We start from the raw sequence: 21,218 nt of genomic DNA, 5'->3' as shown, positions 1-21,218 counted from the left end.
GAGAAATCTAATGTGTCTGTGTAACAAACTCTGCAGAGACGAGATGCGGCAGAAAGAATTTGTCATGGTGGTCTGGGTCACATGGACGAGAAGAGGAAAGAGAAGTTCTACATGACAGGAGATGTCACTGGAAGTGAGAGGTGCTGTATTCTCCTATATGTAGAGCCGGCTCACTACTTCTCCTCCAAGTCTTTTTTATTATAATCATATGTATTTTAAATTTGGCAAAAAAAATGTAATTTGTCACCTACAGTCCTATGTAACAGCCCAGATAACAGTGATAACTTTCTGTGTGCAGATAATGTAGTAGATGTTCCATGCAGTGCTATGTAACACAATAGTTCACTGTGTCTTATGTGGGGTGTTACATAGGACTGCAGGTAACACCTCTCTGAGTACAGATGTCATAGATATGAGATGGGGTCAGACTTCTGGCACCCCCGCCAATCAGCTGTTTGAGGAGAGCGTGATGTCCCAGTGGGCGCCGCAGCCTCTTTGCTCCTTACCAAGCACAGCGCTGTCCATTTGATAGCACTGCGCTTGGTATGGCAGCTCAGCCCCAATCACTCATATAGGACAGAGCTGCACCAAGACCATGTGACGATGAATGTGATGTCATATGGCCTAGGAAGAGCCTGTGACGCTCATGAAGCACCGCAGCTTCTTCATACAGAAAAAAACTAAGGCCCTTTGCAGAAGAGCGTGTCCGGATTAGGTCCGGCTGCGTTGCATCTGCGATCAGGGATACACTTTCGAGTAGGTACGCAATTGCAATCAGTTTTGACTGCGATTGCATTCCGATGTTCAGTTTTTATCGCGCGGGTGCAATGCGTTTTGCACGTGCGTGATAAAAAACTGACTGTGGTATCCAGACCCGAATCCGGACTTCTTCACTGAAGTTCGGGTTTGGGTTCGGTGTTCTGTATATTTTATTATTTTCCCTTCTAACATGGTTATAAAGGAAAATAATAGCATTCTTAATACAGAATGCTTAGTAAAATGTGGCTTTAGGGATAAAAAATAATAATAAGAATAACTCGCCTCATCCTGTTGTTCGTGCAGCCGGCATCTTCTTTCTTCCTCTTTCAGGACCTGCCAAATGACCATTGATGACGTCACCGAAGGTCCTTTTCCAGCCAGGTCCTGCAAGAGGAAGAAGACGAGCCCGGCTGCGCGATAAAGTGGATGAGGTGAGTTACATTTATTTTTAACCCCACAATGGACCTTTTACTTAGCATTCTGATTTAAAGAATGCTATTATTTTCCATTATAACCAAATAAAGTAAATGGGGTCCCGGGCAACTCATCCCGATAGTCTCCTTAGCAACCATGCGTGAAAATCGCATTGCATCCGCACTTGCTTGCGATTTTCACGCATTCCCATTCATTTCTATGGGGCCAGGGCTGCGTGAAAAATGCAGAATATAGAACATGCTGCGATTTTTACCCAACGCACAAGTGATGCGTGAAAATCACCTCTCATCTGAACAGCCCCATTGAAGTGAATGGGTCCGTATTCAGTGCGGGTGCGATGCATTCACCTCACTCATTGCACCCGCGCGGAAAACTCACCCGTGTGAAAGGGGCCTAAAACTTAAAGGGACACTGACAGGCCCAATTAGCATATTTAGGTATATATATGACAGTACAGGTCTTCTAAAGTCTATTAAAATCATCTAAGTATCCCCCCTGTCCACCTATAAATACCGAAATATAAAGTTTTATAACCTGCTTGTCCGGTCACCAATCTGCCCAAGGGGCGGCGTTTCATGTCAAAATGCGCCAAGCCAGCCGCTCCCAACTGCCGTTCTGAAGCCCCTCCCAGCTCATCAATATTCACTTCGCTGGGCGGCAGCTACAACTCTCCCGACTCAAGATCCTGCGCACGGCCCATTCAATCCTCTGGGCACGTCCTCCGTCCAATCTTCAGCGCATGCGCCCGGCCGGGGTCACATCGCGCCTGCGTACAGAGCGCTGCAGCCCCTGCTTTATGCGCATGCGCCGGGCACCTGAGTCGGGAGAGTTGTAGCCGCCACCCAGCAAAGTGAATATTGATGAGCTGGGCGGGGCTTCAGAACGCCAGTTGGGAGCGGCTGGCTGGGCGCATTTTGAGATGAAACGCCGCCCCTTGGGCAGATTGGTGACCGGACAAGCAGGTTATAAACCTTTATATTTCGGTATTTATAAAGGTGGACAGGGGGGATACTTAGATGATTTTAATAGACTTTATAAGACCTGTACTGACATATATATACCTAAATATGCTAATTGGGCCTGTCAGTGTCCCTTTAAACTAAAATGGAGGGAGGGGCCCGGGTTGGGTAGACAGCCCCAGGCCTATCATGCACTTAATCCTCCCATGGCTCAGCTTGTATTGGTCTCCCAGCTTTTCCAATAGAGTGCTGCAGCTGTCAGCGATCTGTGTTCCACCCCAACTGGCAATTCATTGAGAAGCTGCTAGAAGGAATAATAGAGGAATAGCACAACATAGAGAGTCACGGCAGAAGCTGGAGCGCAAAATCTGCCACTACACCGCTTGTGCTTATAAACAAGACATCAGCACGAGGATTGCAAGTGTGAATATTACCCCACAAAAATGAGTGGGAGGAACTGCACCCCATAGGGGCTACACTTAATAAAAGGCGAACGCAACTACACACTCTAATTGTGTCCCATGCAATACCTGACACTGACAATTTTAATAGGTTATTTTTCTGTAGTGTTTGTTTCTTTCAATCTCAATTTTAAACCAATAACTAATAAAGAAATATTTTTATTTTCAGTTAGGGACCCCTACAGGGATTTTGGTCCTAATAGACCATTGATGTATTATTAATAATATCCCGAGGGTTCCTAAAAGGGACTTTGTTTAATAAACGGCAGAAGCTGGGCACATTTTGGTGTGAAACTGTGTGGATTTCCTGCAGGATCTCCCTCTGCATGATTGCGGCCACTTTCCGCCCTGCCAGTGTAAACGCTGCAGATTTTTGGCTGTCGCCGTTCTGGTTCTCACCACTTTGCATTTCATATGAACGCAGCTGCTAATGAGGTCTATGGATTCGGCACTTAGAGAATTCCAGCAGGCTCCTCCGGCTTATAATGCTGGGAATCAGCCGGACAAAAAGCGTTGGGCGCAGCAGTATTTAACCGGCCAATTCTCAGCATATTTGCCGAATTATAGTTATTCCTGAATAGAAGAGCCTGCCGAATCTGTAAACGCCAATGTGAAACAAGCCTTAGTTATTAGGTGGATTTCATATACATGCAGTATTTGGCATCTTGATGAATATATGTAATAAACTAGATTTTTTTTTTATTGATGCTTTCAGTCTGTCTACCTACATCCCGTCTAGGGATATATGGTCTGACGGTCCTTACACAAGATTTTGCTCTGGCGTGTTTGTTTACTCAAAAAACGCCAAAGAATCCACTCCTGTTTTTTTTTTTTTTAAGGGGTTGTCCAAGTTATATTTATTGATGACCTCGGGATAGGTCATCAATATCAGATTGGCTGGGGTCTGACACCCCCGCCGATCAGCTGTTTGAAGAGAAGGCGTGCGCCGTGCCAGCGCTACCTCCTCTTCATTGTTTACCTGCTCGCCATTGCATCAGCAGCGCTGAGCAGGTGTCATTACACCCAAGCCGTCCAATTGAAATGAATGGGTGTAATGACACCTGCTCACCGCTGCTGATGCAATGGCGAGCAGGTAAACAATGAAGAGGAGGCAGCGCTGGCACGGCGCGCGCCTTCTCTTCAAACGGCTGATCGGGGGGATGCTGGGTGTCAGACCCCAGCCAATCTGATATTGATGACCTATCCGGAGGTTATCAATAAATATAACTAGGACAACCCCTTTAAGTGCTATTTTTTTCTATTGCTAAGACACCCTGAACAAATTTCTATCCATTCAGAATGCATGGGGATAAAACTGATCAGTTATTTTCCGGTATTGAGCCCCTAGGACGGAACTCAGTGCCAGAAAAGAAAAACGCTAGTGTGAAAGTACCCTTACCTGGGCAAGAAATTAACACCAGGTTGCATCGGGAATCCGGCAGAGACTTTATGGTGCTCTGGTCAAAGTTGTAGCGGGAACCTTGGATCCTGGCATTCACGTGGCCGTTACACACTACCACCTGGTTTTTCCAAGTGGCTGCAGCTTGGAGCCGCACGGCTTATATAGGTGAAGCAGAGTGGAGTCATGAGCTGCACCTCTACTGGTCCAATACCGCATTACAAAACCAGACAATTCACCGCTCAAAACAGACTAGGAAAAGTCCGCCAGCCCTGGAGTGGGGTAGAAATTAGACTGTTTTTGTGACTAAAACAGGAGCACCTACATAAATAGGTGCCTAAGTTAAAAAAAAATCTGAATTAGTATTTCAAAAAAAAAAATCTAAATTGGCAAACCAGGCACAAATGCCTCCAAAACGGGCATTTTCAGTAGTAAAAAAAAATCTAACTGCATTTTTACACCTAATAACAGGCGCAGACTGTACAGTAAATGGACCCCATTAATTACCACTACTTGTATTTGCCTATTTGTGCTTGTGTATTTAAAACATCACTTTTATTGATTCTCTTAGGGCTCATGCACACGAAAATATTATGTTTTGCGGATCAGCAAAACATAGATCCCGGTCGTGTGCATTCGGCTATTTACGGAACGGCCGGCCCCTAACAGAACAGTCCTATCCTTGTCCATAATGTGGACAACAATAGGAGATGTTTTATTTCTTTGCAAAACAGACATACGGACACGGAATGCACATGGAGTTGTTTCCTTTGTTTGCGTCCCATATGCAGAACCATGCACTACAATGGGGCTGCAAAACCAAAAACGGAACGTACATGGAAAAAAAATAAATACATTTGTGTGCATGACCCCCTAAAGGGGTTGTCCAGGTTCAGAGATGAACCCGGACATACCCTTATTTTCACCCAGGCAGCCCCCCTGAGGCTAGCATCGGAGCATCTCGTGCTCCGATGCGCTCCCTTGGCCTGCACTAAATCGCACAGGGCACGGGCTCTTTTGTTTATCACAAGGTTCCACCCGGCAGTATGTTCGGTGACGTCACCGGCTCTGATGGGCAGGCTTTAGCGCTGCCCTAGCCGTTTTACTGGCTAGGGCAGCGCTAAATCCCGCCCATCAGTGCCAGTGACATCACCGGGCTTCCTGGCAGCCCCATGGAGAACCCCGGTACGTCACCGGATCTCCAAAAAATGCCTTTGCCCTGCGCGATTTAGACATGTTCTATATTTTGACAACCGCTATGCACTAACCATTAAAAAACTACCGTGTGAATAGCCCCATACGCTTTAATTTGCTCTAAAAATGGCCATGTGATGGCATTACAAAAATGGCTGTCAAACGGCCATTTTATTCATGTGAATGAGCCTTAAGTGTGGTTTCACACACAGCGACAATTTTTGTGGCAGCTGTTCATGAAGTTTTTTTGAGCCGAAGCCAGAAGCGAATTCATAAGGATGGGAAATATAAAGTAAGGACGTATACATCTCCTTCCTACTGGATCCACTTCTGGCTTCGGCTCAAAAAACTGTTGGAGTCATTTATCAAACTGGTGTAAAGTAGAACTGGCTTAGTTGCCCATAGCAACCAATCAGATTCCACCTTTCATTTTTGACAGCTCCTTTAGAAAATAAAAGGTGGAATCTGATTGGTTGCTATGGGCAACTAAGCCAGCTCTACTTTACACCAGTTTGATAAATGACCCCATGTGTCTCTGTTCCAAAAAAAGCTTTGTTGATGCCATTTTGAATGTGGCTTATGCAGTGGAAAAATGCCGTTTTCACCTGTATGGACACAGGCTTGCACATGGAAAAGTCATTGGGAATGTGTCTAAGGCCTCTTGCACACGAACGTGTGCGCCCCGTGCTGTGGCCCACAAATTGCGGGCCGCAATGTGCACAAACACCCACCGTGGGACAGCGGATCTATTTACTTTAATGGGTCCGCGATCCGGCCGTTCCGCAAAAAGATAGGACATGTTCTATCTTTTTGCGGAACAGAAGTACGGGACGAAACCTCATGGAAGCACTCCGTAGTGCTTCCGTAGGGTTCGGTTCCGCATCTGCGGACCCATTGAAGTGAATGCATCCATGATGCGGAATGCACACGGAGCGGTGCCCGTGTATTGCGGATCCGCAAATCTGGTCCGCAATATGGCCACGTTCGTGTGAAAGAGGCCTAAGGGTGTAATAATGGTGAAAACAATTGTTCCTGTACCACTTGACTCTTCCCTGCAAGGACATTTCTGATGCTGTCTACACAGTAACATATACACACAAATAGAAACCAGTATTTTTATTTTTATAGCATATAATACATATATTACATAGAACATGAGAATGTGGCCCGTTAAAGGCTATGGTCACCCTTGGGTCAATTTTTTTTATCACTGATATCTACTCATTTGGGGCTAAAAAACATTTTATCAGTTGGTTTCTACTGAACGTTTCCAACAGTTTTTCCTCAACAGCCTTCACTCTCAGTATCTGCAGACTGCTGCTGTCTCCTTTAGAATGAATCCATCAGAGAGCTGCACTGATGGCTCAACCTCCAGCCATTATCTGTACTTTCCTAATAGATCAAACACTCGTTATAGCTACATTCTCAGCTTGATAAGAATTTAGCTTAAAGTGGTTTTCCAGGATTTATTCACTGATAACTTATCTTCTGGATAGGTCATCAGTATCTGATCGGTGGGGGTCCGATACCTGGGACCACCACTGATCAGCTGATCAGCTCACCGCGCACAGTGTCGTACATTTGGCAGCGGCTGTTCTTGGTATCGCGCTCAGTCTCATACACTTGAATGGGGCTGAGCTGCTCCTAGTCCACACGACGATGAACGTGTCGTCACTTGGTCTAGGAAAAGCAGGGAAAAGGCCTCTCAAACAGATGATCAGCAGGGGTCCCAGGTGTCGGACCCCCACTGATCAGATACTGATGACCTATTCACAGTATAGGACATCAGTACGAATCAGTTTTTCTGAGCCGACAGGAGTTTAGAGATAAGGGCTACAGATCCAGCCATAAGGTAAGCTCTACATAATAAAAATAATTTGCCCCAAAGGTGTGCATAGACTTTAATCCAAGGCTCAGGAGCCAGGCAGTGATGCCTAAGAGTGTGTTCACATAGGACATATACACTGCTGATTCGTTGTTGTGAATTTGCGTGCGGTAAATCAGCAGCATATTACTGTACCAGCAAAGCCGATGAGATTTTAGACCTGTGGTGCGTGCGGTACATGGCCATTTAGGCTCCATTCACACGTCCGCAATTGTGGTCCGCAATTGTGCGGAACAGGTGCGACCCATTCATTCTCTATGGGGATGAAATGGATGCGGACAGCACACAGTGTGCTATCCGCATTTCCGGAGCGCGCCGCCGATCTTCCGGTCCACGGCTCCGGGAAAAAAAATAAAGCATGTCCTATTCTTGTCCGCAATTGCGGACAAGAATAGGCATTTCTATGGGGGTGCTGGCCGGGTGTATTGCGGATCTGCAATGCACTACGGACGTGTGAATGGACCTGAATGCTGTGGATTTTAACACGGATTTCACCCTCTGGAATGCACAGGGGGACATTTGGGGCAAAACTGCAGCAAAATCTGCATTTAACTAAAGCTAGTTTCACATCTGCGACACATCAGCTCTTCGTCAGAGAATGCCGCAAAATGGTCGGACAAAAGTGTTGGGTGTGGCGGTTTTTGTCCGGCTAAATCCTGGCATCTTTGCCGGGAAGCGGCCGCATAGAACTATCCAGCAATGCTGGATCTGAGGAACTTCAGCAGGCTCTTCTCTGCCGGAGAGCTTTGCCGCATGGAAACAAGTCTAACACGGATTTTGCTCAGTGATTTCATTTATTTATTTTGCTGAATTTTCTGCCGCAAATTACATCCCGCGTGGACGTACCCTAGGGCTTGAGGTTGCCCTCTGTCAGGGAGCAGATGATGGGGAAAGCATCTATGAAACGGTCCTACAATGTCTGGAGCTGATAGACTTTAGGTCCTTTCTTCAGCAGGTATCCCTGGTCATTGAGGGAACACACAAAACTGTCAAAGTCAGAAACCTGAGGGAAAACAAAGCGGATAAAATTGGTAATGCAGCAATTCTCGTGATGTCATCAATCACCATTACCAACTTAGGGAGAACATTAAAATCTACATCCAAGTCTGTAAATACTTTCCTTTTCTCATCTTGTTTCCTCCTCCTTGGAATATGTTTTTATGCACCCTTAGGCTGGGTTCACACGGGCGTGTCCGGATTAGGTCCGGATGCGTCCCGGTGTATTGCGGCAAACCCGCGCGATTAGGTACGCAATTGCAGTCAGTTTTGACTGCGATTGCGTTCCGATGTTCAGTTTTTATCACGCGGGTGCAATGTGTTTTGCACTCGCGTGATAAAAAACCGACTGTGGTACCCAGACCCGAACTTCTTCACAGAAGTTCAGGTTTGGGTTAGTTGTAGTGTAGATTGTATTATTTTCCCTTCTAACATGGTTATAAGGGAAAATAATAGCATTCTGAATACAGAATGCTTAGTACAAGGTCAATTGAGGGTTAAAAAAAATAAAAGAAATTAACTCACCTTGTCCTCTTCATCGCGCAGTTCCCGGTCTCTTCTGATGAGCTGTCGGCTAAAGGACCTTTGGTGACGTCAGATCACATGCTCCAATCACATGGTACATCACCACGGTGATGTACCATGTGATTGGAGCATGTGATCTGACGTCACCAAAGGTCCTTTAGCCGACAGCTCATCAGAAGAGACCGGGAACTGCGCGATGAAGAGGACAAGGTGAGTTAATTTCTTTTATTTTTTTCAACCCTCAATTGACCTTGTACTAAGCATTCTGTATTCAGAATGCTATTATTTTCCCTTATAACCATGTTAGAAGGGAAAATAATACAGTGAATAGACTGTCACCTAGCAACCATGAGTGAAAATCGCACCGCATCCGCACTTGCTTGCGGATGCTTGCGATTTTCACTCAGCCCCATTCATTTCTATGGGGCCTGTCCTGCGTTACAAACGCAGAATATAGAGCATGCTGCGATTTTAAAGCATTGCAGAAGTGATGCGTGAAAAAAATCGCTCATGTGCACAGCCCCATAGAAATGAATGGTGCCGGATTCAGTGCGGGTGCAATACGTTCACCTACCGCATTGCACCCGCGCGGAAATCTCGCCCGTGTGAACTCAGCCTTAAGACCTTCATTGGATCTTACAGCTCTAAAGCTGTCCATATACAGTGGGTAAATGCAAATTCCTCCAACAATCTGTGTATATGGTCCACATTTCTCAGATTTTCTGCAGTGGAACTGATGTTTTACAGCTGCCTAGTGGACCAGAATCAAATAAATCTCACCCACACGCCGTGTAAATACGCAGTGCAAGATAAATGCGGACGATCACGCCGGTGCATAGGGTAAAATCTGCATACCCCACAAGCACCGACACCCTCCATTCACCATTATGGGCTACTTCCAGCAGTCACTTAGTGGTGAATGGACAGGTGGCCGCACACCCGAACTCTATGACAGGGAGCTGCGATCCGCCGCAGATAACCCCTCCCAGGTTCTAGCCCCTAAGGCGGCTAATAGGTATTAAATAAAAAGTTGAAAAGTTCTTTTTTTAAATACATCGAAATAATAAGTATAAATATAAATTTTATTAGTTTGGATTTTTCGGACGTGGCGATATGTAATATGTTTATTTATTGTTTATATATTTTATATGTAAAATTGGCAAAGGCCAATTTTACATATAAAATATATAAACAATAAATAAACATATTACATATCGCCACGTCCGAAAAATCCAAACTATTAAAATATGAAAAATATCTCCTATGCAGTGAACGCCGTAACAATAAAAACTAAAAATTTTTGTTACCTTGTCTCCCCCCAAAATAGGATAGGACTGTTCTATTTTGGGCCAGACAATCCATACAATGCGGAATGCACGCAGCTTTTTTGGCGTTTTATTTTTTTCGCGTGGTATCGAGTATCGCAAAACTTTTTGGGGTATCGAAATTGAATCAAAATTTTGGTATCGTGACAACACTAGCGCGTACCGTCTCCTCTTGCAGCAGATCGGCGGGGTTTACGGGTGTCGGACCCCTGCCAATCTGATATTGATGACCTATTCTGAGGATAGGTCATTAATATTATAAAGCCCAAACAACCCCTTTAAAGTTGTTGTCCCATCTGGACATTTATGGCCTATAACATCATATCTCAAGAACAGGCCGGGAATGGAGAGGAGGCCGCACATGTGTGGTTCTCTCCATTCACTGCTTACTGGCTATTTTCGGGAGTCTCATAGCAGGCAATAGAGAGCGAAGCGCATGCACAGCCTCCTCCCATTCCCCGTTATGCAGGACACGGCCCTATGAGAGGATCCCAGAGGCGAGACCCAAGACAACACAAGATAAGTAAAGCAACGTATTTGTAAAGATATTTAACATTTTATATAGATTTAAAGAGGACCTTTCACTACTCTACAAACTAAAAACTAACTATACCTGTGGGCAGAGCGGCGCCCAGGGGTCCCCCTGCACTTACCAGTAAGTCTGGGCGCCGCTCCGTTCGCCCGGTATAGGCTCCGGTGTCTCAGCTCCCTCTGACTGATTTCTTGTAGGAGGTGTGTCCCTTGCTGCACTGCTGGCCAATCGCAGCGCACAGCTCATAGCCAGGCTATGAGCTGTGCGCTGCGATTGGCCAGCAGTGCAGCAAGGGACACGCCTCCTACAAGAAATCAGTCAGAGGGAGCTGAGACACCGGAGCCTATACCGGGCGAACGGAGCGGCGCCAAGACTTACTGGTAAGTGCAGGGGGACCCCTGGGCGCCGCTCTGCCCACAGGTATAGTTAGTTTTTAGTTTGTAGAGTAGTGAAAGGTCCTCTTTAAAGGGGTTCTCGGAGAATGGAAACGCAATAGAGCCAGGCAGGGTGCAGCTGTTTAATAAAAACTGTCATTGGCATTGCAGGTTCTCTAGCCGAAGTTCCCAATAGAACTCGTCCAGCGTTTCATCCATTATCCCTGAATGATGCTGGACCATTATGACACGCCCAGTGTTCCATGCATTATCCCTGGACGATACTGGTCCATTATGACACGCCCAGTGTTCCATGCATTATCCCTGGACGATACTGGTCCATTATGACACGCCCAGTGTTCCATGCATTATCCCTGGACGATACTGGTCCATTATGACACGCCCAGTGTTCCATCCATTATGACTGGATGATGCTGGTCCATTATGACACGCCCAGTGTTCCATCCATTATGACACGCCCAGTGTTCCATCTATTGTCCCTGGATGATACTGGTCCATTATGACACGCCCAGTGTTCCATCCATTATCACTGGATGATACTGGTCCATTATGACATGTCCAGTGTTTCATCCATTGTCACTGGATGATACTGGTCCATTATGACATGTCCAGTGTTCCATCCATTATGACACGTCCAGTGTTCCATCCATTGTAACTGGATGATGCTGGTCCATTATGACACGCCCAGTGTTCCATCCATTGTCACTGGATGATGCTGGTCCATTATGACACGCCCAGTGTTCCATCCATTGTCACTGGATGATGCTGGTCCATTATGACACGCCCAGTGTTCCATCCATTGTCACTGGATGATACTGGTCCATTATGACACGTCCAGTTTTTCATCCATTGTCCCTGGATGATACTGGTCCATTATGACACGCCCAGTTCTCCATCCATTATGACACGCTCAGTGTTTAATCCATTGTCCCTGGAAGATACTGGTCCATTATGACATGTCCAGTGTTCCATCCATTATGACACGCCCAGTGTTCCATCCATTGTCACTGGATGATACTGGTCCATTATGACACGCCCAGTGTTCCATCCATTGTCACTGGATGATACTGGTCCATTATGACACGCCCAGTTCTCCATCCATTATGACACGCTCAGTGTTTAATCCATTGTCACTGGATGATACTGGTCCATTATGACATGTCCAGTGTTCCATCCATTATGACACGCCCAGTGTTCCATCCATTGTCACTGGATGATACTGGTCCATTATGACACGCCCAGTGTTCCATCCATTGTCACTGGATGATACTGGTCCATTATGACATGTCCAGTTTTTCATCCATTGTCCCTGGATGATACTGGTCCATTATGACACGCCCAGTTCTCCATCCATTATGACACGCTCAGTGTTTAATCCATTGTCCCTGGAAGATACTGGTCCATTATGACACGTCCAGCATTCCATCCATTATCCCGGGATGATACTGGTCTATTATGACACGCCCAGCGTTTCATCCATTGTCCCTGGATGATGCTGGTCCATTATGTCACGTCCAGTGCTTCATCCATTGTCCCTGGATGATGCTGGACCATTATGACACGCCCAGTGTTCCATCCATTGTCCTGGATGATACTGGTGCATTATGACATGCCCAGTGTTCAATCCATTGTCCCTGGATGATACTGGTCTATTATGACACGTCCAGTGTTTCATCCATTGTCCCTGGATGATACTGGTGCATTATGACATGCCCAGTGTTCAATCCATTGTCCCTGGATGATGCTGGTCCATTATTACATGTCCAGTGTTCCATCCATCCTTTATCCCTGAATGATACTGGTCCATTATGACACGTCCAGTGTTCCATCCATTGTCCCTGGACGATACTGGTCCATTATGACACGTCCAGTGTTCTATCCATTGTCACTGGATGATGCTGGTCCATTATGACACGTCCAGTGTTCTATCCATTGTCCCTGGACGATACTGGTCCATTATGACACGTCCAGTGTTCTATTCGTTGTCCCTGGATGATGCTGGTCCATTATGGCACATCCAGTGTTCTATCCAATGTCCCTGGACAATACTGGTCCATTATGACACGCCCAGTGTTCCATCCATTATCACTGGATGATGCTGGTCCATTATGACACGTCCAGTGTTCTATTCATTGTCACTGGATGATACTGGTCCATTATGACACGTCCAGCATTCCATCCATTATCCCTGGATGATACTGGTCCATTATGACACGTCCAGTGTTTCATCCATTGTCCCTGGATGATACTGGTCAAATATGACACGTCCAGTGTTCCATCCATTGTAACTGGATGATGCTGGTCCATTATGACACGCCCAGTGTTCCATCCATTGTCACTGGATGATACTGGTCCATTATGACACGTCCAGTTCTCCATCCATTATGACACGCCCAGTGCTCTATACATTGTCACTGGATGATGCTGGTCCATTATGACACGTCCCGTGTTTCATCCATTGTCACTGGATAATACTGGTCCATTATGACACGCCCAGTGTTCCATCTATTGTCCCTGGATGATACTGGTCCATTATGACACGCCCAGTGTTCCATCCATTGTCACTGGATGATACTGGTCCATTATGACACGCCCAGTGTTCCATCTATTGTCCCTGGATGATACTGGTCCATTATGACACGTCCAGCATTCCATCCATTGTCACTGGATGATACTGGTCCATTATGACACGTCCAGTGTTCTATCCATTGTCCCTGGACGATACTGGTCCATTATGACACGTCCAGCATTCCATCAATTATCCCTGGATGATACTGGTCCATTATGACACATCCAGTGTTCTATCCATTGTCACTGGATGATACTGGTCCATTATGACACGTCCAGTGTTTCATCCATTGTCACTGGATGATACTGGTCCATTATGACACGTCCAGTGTTTCATCCATTGTCCATGGATGATACTGGTCCATTATGACACATCCAGTGTTCTATCCATTGTCACTGGATGATACTGGTCCATTATGACACGCCCAGTGTTCCATCCATTATCCCTGGACGATACTGGTCCATTATGACATGTCCAGCATTCCATTCATTATCCCTGGATGATACTGGTCAATTATGACACGTCCAGTGTTTCATCCATTGTCCATGGATGATGCTGGTCCATTATGACACGTCCAGTGTTCCATCCATCCATTGTCCCTAGATGATGCTGGTCCATTATGACACGTCCAGTGTTCCATCCATCCATTATCCCTGGATGATACTGGTCCATTATGACACGTCCAGTGTTTCATCCATTGTCACTGGATGATGCTGGACCATTATGACACGTCCAGTGTTTCATCCATTATCCCTGGATGACGCTGGTCCATTAGGACACGTCCAGTGTTCCATCCATTGTCACTGGATGATGCTGGTCCATTATGACACGTCCAGTGTTCTATCCATTGTCCCTGGACGATACTGGTCCATTATGACACGTCCAGTGTTCTATTCGTTGTCCCTGGATGATGCTGGTCCATTATGGCACATCCAGTGTTCTATCCAATGTCCCTGGACAATACTGGTCCATTATGACACGCCCAGTGTTCCATCCATTGTCCCTGGACGATACTGGTCCATTATGACACGTCCAGTGTTCCATCCACTGTCACTGGATGATGCTGGTCCATTATGACATGTCCAGTGTTCCATCCATTGTCACTGGATGATGCTGGTCCACTGTGACACGTCCAGTGTTTCATCCATTGTCCCTGGATGATGCTGGTCCATTATGACACGTCCAGTGTTCTATCCATTGTCCCTGGACGATACTGGTCCATTATGACACGTCCAGTGTTCTATCCATTATCCCTGGATGATACTGGTCCATTATGACACGTCCAGTGTTTCATCCATTGTCACTGGATGATACTGGTCCATTATGACACGTCCAGTGTTTCATCCATTGTCACTGGATAATACTGGTCCATTATGACACGCCCAGTGTTCCATCCATTATCACTGGATGATGCTGGTCCATTATGACACGCCCAGTGTTCCATCTATTGTCCCTGGATGATACTGGTCCATTATGACACGCCCAGTGTTCAATCCGTTATCACTGGATGACGCTGGTCCATTATGACACGTCCAGTGTTCTATTCATTGTCACTGGATGATGCTGGTCCATTATGACACGCCCAGTGTTCCATCCATTATGACACGCCCAGTGTTCCATCCATTGTCCCTGGATGATACTGGTCCATTATGACACGCCCAGTGTTCCATCCATTATCACTGGATGATACTGGTCCATTATGACATGTCCAGTGTTCCATCCATTATCACTGGATGATACTGGTCCATTATGACACGCCCAGTGTTCCATGCATTATCCCTGGACAATACTGGTTCATTATGACACGTCCAGTGTTCCATGCATTATCCCTGGACGATACTGGTCCATTATGACACGCCCAGTGCTCTATACATTGTCACTGGATGATGCTGGTCCATTATGACACGTCCCGTGTTTCATCCATTGTCACTGGATAATACTGGTCCATTATGACACGCCCAGTGTTCCATCTATTGTCCCTGGATGATACTGGTCCATTATGACACGCCCAGTGTTCCATCCATTGTCACTGGATGATACTGGTCCATTATGACACGCCCAGTGTTCCATCTATTGTCCCTGGATGATACTGGTCCATTATGACACGTCCAGCATTCCATCCATTGTCACTGGATGATACTGGTCCATTATGACACGTCCAGTGTTCTATCCATTGTCCCTGGACGATACTGGTCCATTATGACACGTCCAGTGTTCCATCAATTATCCCTGGATGATACTGGTCCATTATGACACATCCAGTGTTCTATCCATTGTCACTGGATGATACTGGTCCATTATGACACGTCCAGTGTTTCATCCATTGTCACTGGATGATACTGGTCCATTATGACATGTCCAGTGTTTCATCCATTGTCCATGGATGATACTGGTCCATTATGACACATCCAGTGTTCTATCCATTGTCACTGGATGATACTGGTCCATTATGACACGCCCAGTGTTCCATCCATTATCCCTGGACGATACTGGTCCATTATGACATGTCCAGCATTCCATTCATTATCCCTGGATGATACTGGTCAATGTATGACACGTCCAGTGTTTCATCCATTGTCCATGGATGATGCTGGTCCATTATGACACGTCCAGTGTTCCATCCATCCATTATCCCTGGATGATACTGGTCCATTATGACACGTCCAGTGTTTCATCCATTGTCACTGGATGATGCTGGACCATTATGACACGTCCAGTGTTTCATCCATTATCCCTGGATGACGCTGGTCCATTAGGACACGTCCAGTGTTTCATCCATTGTCACTGGATGATGCTGGTCCATTATGACACGTCCAGTGTTCTATCCATTGTCCCTGGACGATACTGGTCCATTATGACACGTCCAGTGTTCTATTCGTTGTCCCTGGATGATGCTGGTCCATTATGGCACATCCAGTGTTCTATCCAATGTCCCTGGACAATACTGGTCCATTATGACACGCCCAGTGTTCCATCCATTATCACTGGATGATGCTGGTCCATTATGACACGTCCAGTGTTCTATTCATTGTCACTGGATGATACTGGTCCATTATGACACGTCCAGCATTCCATCCATTATCCCTGGATGATACTGGTCCATTATGACACGTCCAGTGTTTCATCCATTGTCCCTGGATGATACTGGTCAAATATGACACGTCCAGTGTTCCATCCATTGTAACTGGATGATGCTGGTCCATTATGACACGCCCAGTGTTCCATCCATTGTCACTGGATGATACTGGTCCATTATGACACGTCCAGTTCTCCATCCATTATGACACGCTCAGTGTTTAATCCATTGTCCCTGGACGATACTGGTCCATTATGACACGTCCAGCATTCCATCCATTATCCCTGGATGATACTGGTCTATTATGACACGTCCAGTGTTTCATCCATTATGACACGCCCAGTGTTTCATCCATTGTCCCTGGATGATGCTGGTCCATTATGTCACGTCCAGTGCTTCATCCATTGTCCCTGGATGATGCTGGACCATTATGACACGCCCAGTGTTCCATCCATTGTCCTGGATGATACTGGTGCATTATGACATGCCCAGTGTTCAATCCATTGTCCCTGGATGATACTGGTCTATTATGACACGTCCAGTGTTTCATCCATTGTCCCTGGACGATACTGGTGCATTATGACACGCCCAGTTTTCCATCCATTGTCCTTGGATGATGCTGGTCCATTATTACATGTCCAGTGTTCAATCCATCCATTATCCCTGGATGATACTGGTCCATTATGACACGTCCAGTGTTCCATCCATTGTCCCTGGACGATACTGGTGCATTATGACACGCCCAGTTTTCCATCCATTGTCCTTGGATGATACTGGTCCATTATGACACGTCCAGTATTCCATCCATTGTCCCTGGATGATACTGGTGCATTATGACACGCCCAGTTTTCCATCCATTGTCCTTGGATGATACTGGTCCATTATGACACGCCCAGTTTTCCATCCATTGTCCTTGGATGATACTGGTCCATTATGACATGTCCAGTGTTCCATCCATTGTCCCTGGATGATACTGGTCCATTATGACACGCCCAGTATTCCATCCATTGTCCCTGGACGATACTGGTCCATTATGACACGCCCAGTGTTCCATCCATTGCCCCTGGATGATACTGGTCCATTATGACACGTCCAGTGTTCCATCCATTATGACACGTCCAGTGTTTCATCCATTGTCCCTGGATGATGCTGGTCCATTATGACACGTCCAGTGTTCTATTCATTGTCCCTGGATGATACTGGTCCATTATGACACGCCCAGCGTTCCATCCATTGTCCCTGGATGATACTGGTCCATTATGACATGTCCAGTGTTCTATCCATTGTCCCTGGACGATACTGGTCCATTATGACACGCCCAGTGTTCCATCCATTATCCCTGGATGATACTGGTCCATTATGACACGCCCAGTGTTCCATCCATTATCCTTGGATGATACTGGTCCATTATGACACGTCCATTATTCCATCCATCATCCCTGGATGATACTGGTCCATTATGACACGTCCAGTGTTCCATTCATTGTCACTGGATGATACTGGTCCATTATGACACGTCCAGTGTTCCATTCATTGTCACTGGATGATACTGGTCCATTATGACACGCCCAGTGTTCCTTCCATTATCCCTGGATGATACTGGACAATTATGAAATGCACAATGTTCCATCCACTATCTTTGTAATCGTATTGACCCAGAGAATGAAGGTAACATGTCAGTTTTACTGCATAGGGAATGTGTAAAACAGAAACCCATAAAACTAAGGTAAAATTATTATTTTTTTCCCAATTTTACACCCAATTTTTTTTTCCAGGTTCCCACTACATTGTATGCAATATAAAATGGTGGCATTACAAAGGACAACTTGTCCCACAGAAAACAAGCCCTCAAACGGCTATGTGAAGAGTAAAATAAAAAAGTTATGACTCTGGGAAAATGTAAAAAATGAAAACTGGTGCGCCCCATAAGGGTTTAACTGGAATGGTTTAAAAGATGTTGCCCCTTTAAATACTAATGTACATACAGGGTAACTCCATATAGGCCAGCCACGCCTTTTCTCTTCGTGTGAAGTATTTTAAAGGTCTACTCAGCAGTCTGAACGACAACCACTACAGGAGCTTCCCAATGTCCCCGACTTTATTCAAACCCCTGAAGGGCAGAGCATGTTATATAGGAGTTCATCCCCTTCCCTTACCAGACATCAACTCAAAAAAAAAGTTTGAGACCTCAAGGACATATATTGTGCATTTTGTACATTTAAAGCGGTTGTCTCACTTGTGCTGCAGTGTGAATATGAGGATGGCACTTTTTCAGATAGTGTGCAAGCACGGCCACCGCTGCTGGATTGTAGGTTGGTCGTAACTCCTGGAAACGAGCAGTGTATAATGTGATGGAAAAATGAATCAAGCCATAAAGGAGGCAATATGGACAATCACAATACATTAGTAAGTGCCTTGTATTAACTTTGTCTTCGTGATAAATGCCATTTGCTAAAGGAGCAAAATGCACAATATATGTCCTTGAGGTCTCAAACTTTTTTGAGTTGATGTCTGATAAGGGAAAGAGGTGAACTGCTATATAACATGGATAGGCTTTGCCCTTCAGAGGTTTGGAAAAAGTGTGTGACAATGGGAAGCTGATCTATAGAAGTGACACAACCCATTAAAGAGGGGGGGGGGGACGTGCTTAAAGGAGCAGTGAATGTCTCACTACCTGTATCTGCAGCTCCCTTGCGATTTGCCGAAGTTGCTGATACTCAAATAGATTATTGTAGGTTCTTTCTGCGATCCTGTTAAGGGCGGAAACAAACTTCTTTGCTTGTGACCGGTTGCTCATTCCAGAACCATGCTGAGATCTGTTGAAATCCAATCTCCCAAACTCATCTGAATATGTTCCAAGTAGACTACGGAGAATAAAAAACATAGTAATGATCATTCAAACAGTATACAGGTTAGAATTTTCTATCACGCCAATGTATTGTCCACAGTATTACCATTTCTATCGTTATAGGATTACTGTGCAAACCAATAAATGTAGGGAGTCTGAAATGTCCTCGTGCACAGATCCTTCCATGATACAAGTAGGATTGGGTTCACGCTGCGTGGTAGCCCTCTAGGTATACCCTTTAATACCTGAATACTGTATTCAAGCATACACCACAGTGGATCCATTCACTTGAGAGGGGCAAATAGAGCTCAAAGGATCCATCTTTGCCCTATTTTCCGTTTGTTGCGGTCTTTTTTGCCGGACAGGCTACGCTACTCTGTCCGGCAAAAGAAAAGCAGGTCAAATAGAGTCCAAAGTGGAATCCATCAGACTCCATTTGGCCCACTGAAGTGAATGGCTCCATGGCAGTATACTTTTGAATATGGTTTTTGGGTATACCCCTGATGGGAACCTCAGCAAAGAGCTAAAACGAAGTGTGAACCCAACCTTATTAAAACATTACAGTAATCGTTGATGGACATTTGGGAAAAAGTCCATAATATTCTGGCTTTGCCTATAATAGCCAATGGTGTCCATGTGGTCAGCTTGAAAAAGAAATGTCGAAATAAACCAAAACAGAATGACAGAAATAAACATTGATATCAAGCATAAAAAGATCACAAAAATGATTTTGGCAGTCTAACAAAAAAGATAAAGGTAAGGGTACTTTCACACATGCGGCAGAGTGATCCGGCAAGCAGTTCAGTCGCCAGAACTGTCTGCTGGATTCGGCAAAACATATGCCAACTGATGGCATTTGTTAGGCCTCTTTCACACTTGCGTTGTCCGGATCCGGCGTGTACTCCACTTGCCGGAATTACACGCCGGATCCGGAAAAACACGAGTGTACTGAAAGCATTTGAAGACGGATCCGTCTTCAAAATGCGTTCAGTGTTACTATGGCAGCCAGGACGCTATTAAAGTCCTGGTTGCCATAGTAGTAGTGGGGAGCGGTATACTTACCGTCCGTGCGGCTCCCGGGGCGCTCCAGAATGACGTCAGAGCGCCCCATGCGCATGGGTGACGGGCCATGCGATCACGTGATCCATGCACGTGGGGCGCCCTGACGTCACTCTGGAGCGCCCCGGGAGCCGCACGGATGGTAAGTATGCTGCTCCCCGCTCCCCACTACACTTTACCATGGCTGCCAGGACTTTAGCGTCCCGGCAGCCATGGTAACCACTCTAAAAAAGCTAAACGTTGGATCCGGCAATGCGCCGAAACGACGTTTAGCTTAAGGCCGGATCCGGATCAATGCCTTTCAATGGGCATTAATTCCGGATCCGGCCTTGCGGCAAGTCTTCAGGATTTTTGGCCGGAGCAAAAAGTGCAGCATGCTGCGGTATTTTCTCCGGCCAAAAAACGTTCCGGTCCGGAACTGAAGACATCCTGATGCATCCTGAACGGATTTCTCTCCATTCAGAATGCATTAGAATAAAACTGATCAGGATTCTTCCGGCATAGAGCCCCGACGACGGAACTCTATGCCGGAAGAAAAGAATGCAGATGTGAAAGAGCCCTAAGACTGATCAAGATCCTGATCAGTCTTAAAAATGCATTGAAATGCCGAATCCGTCTTTCCTGTGTCATCCGGCAAAACGGATCCGGCATTTATTTTTTTCACCTTTTTTTCGGTCTGCGCATTTTGAATGCCGGGTCTGGCACTAATACATTCCTATGGGAAAAAATGCCGGATCCTTTCAGGCAAGTCTTCAGTTTTTTTGGCCGGAGATAAAACCGTAGCATGCTGCGGTATTATCT

General features: G+C 45.8%; 1 protein-coding gene across 1 annotated transcript in view; it reads right to left on the bottom strand.

Moving 5' to 3' along the window:
- Positions 1 to 7,503: 7,503 nt before the first annotated feature.
- Positions 7,504 to 21,218, bottom strand: part of MCM8 (minichromosome maintenance 8 homologous recombination repair factor) — a 58,768-nt gene continuing 45,053 nt past the window's right edge. Inside the window, exons 17-18 of the mRNA XM_044290857.1 lie at positions 19,185 to 19,374; positions 7,504 to 8,095 (exon numbers count right to left, since the gene is read on the bottom strand). Of these exons, the coding sequence (XP_044146792.1) occupies positions 8,003 to 8,095; positions 19,185 to 19,374 (283 nt within the window). The 3' untranslated portion in view covers positions 7,504 to 8,002. The remainder of the gene's footprint in view (positions 8,096 to 19,184; positions 19,375 to 21,218) is intronic.

This window comes from Bufo gargarizans, chromosome 4 (assembly GCF_014858855.1).
Source record: "Bufo gargarizans isolate SCDJY-AF-19 chromosome 4, ASM1485885v1, whole genome shotgun sequence".
NCBI classification, from domain to species: Eukaryota; Metazoa; Chordata; class Amphibia; order Anura; family Bufonidae; genus Bufo; species Bufo gargarizans.
The sequence above is the reverse complement of the archived record's forward strand: the minus strand, read 5'-3'. Positions and strand labels throughout refer to the sequence as shown.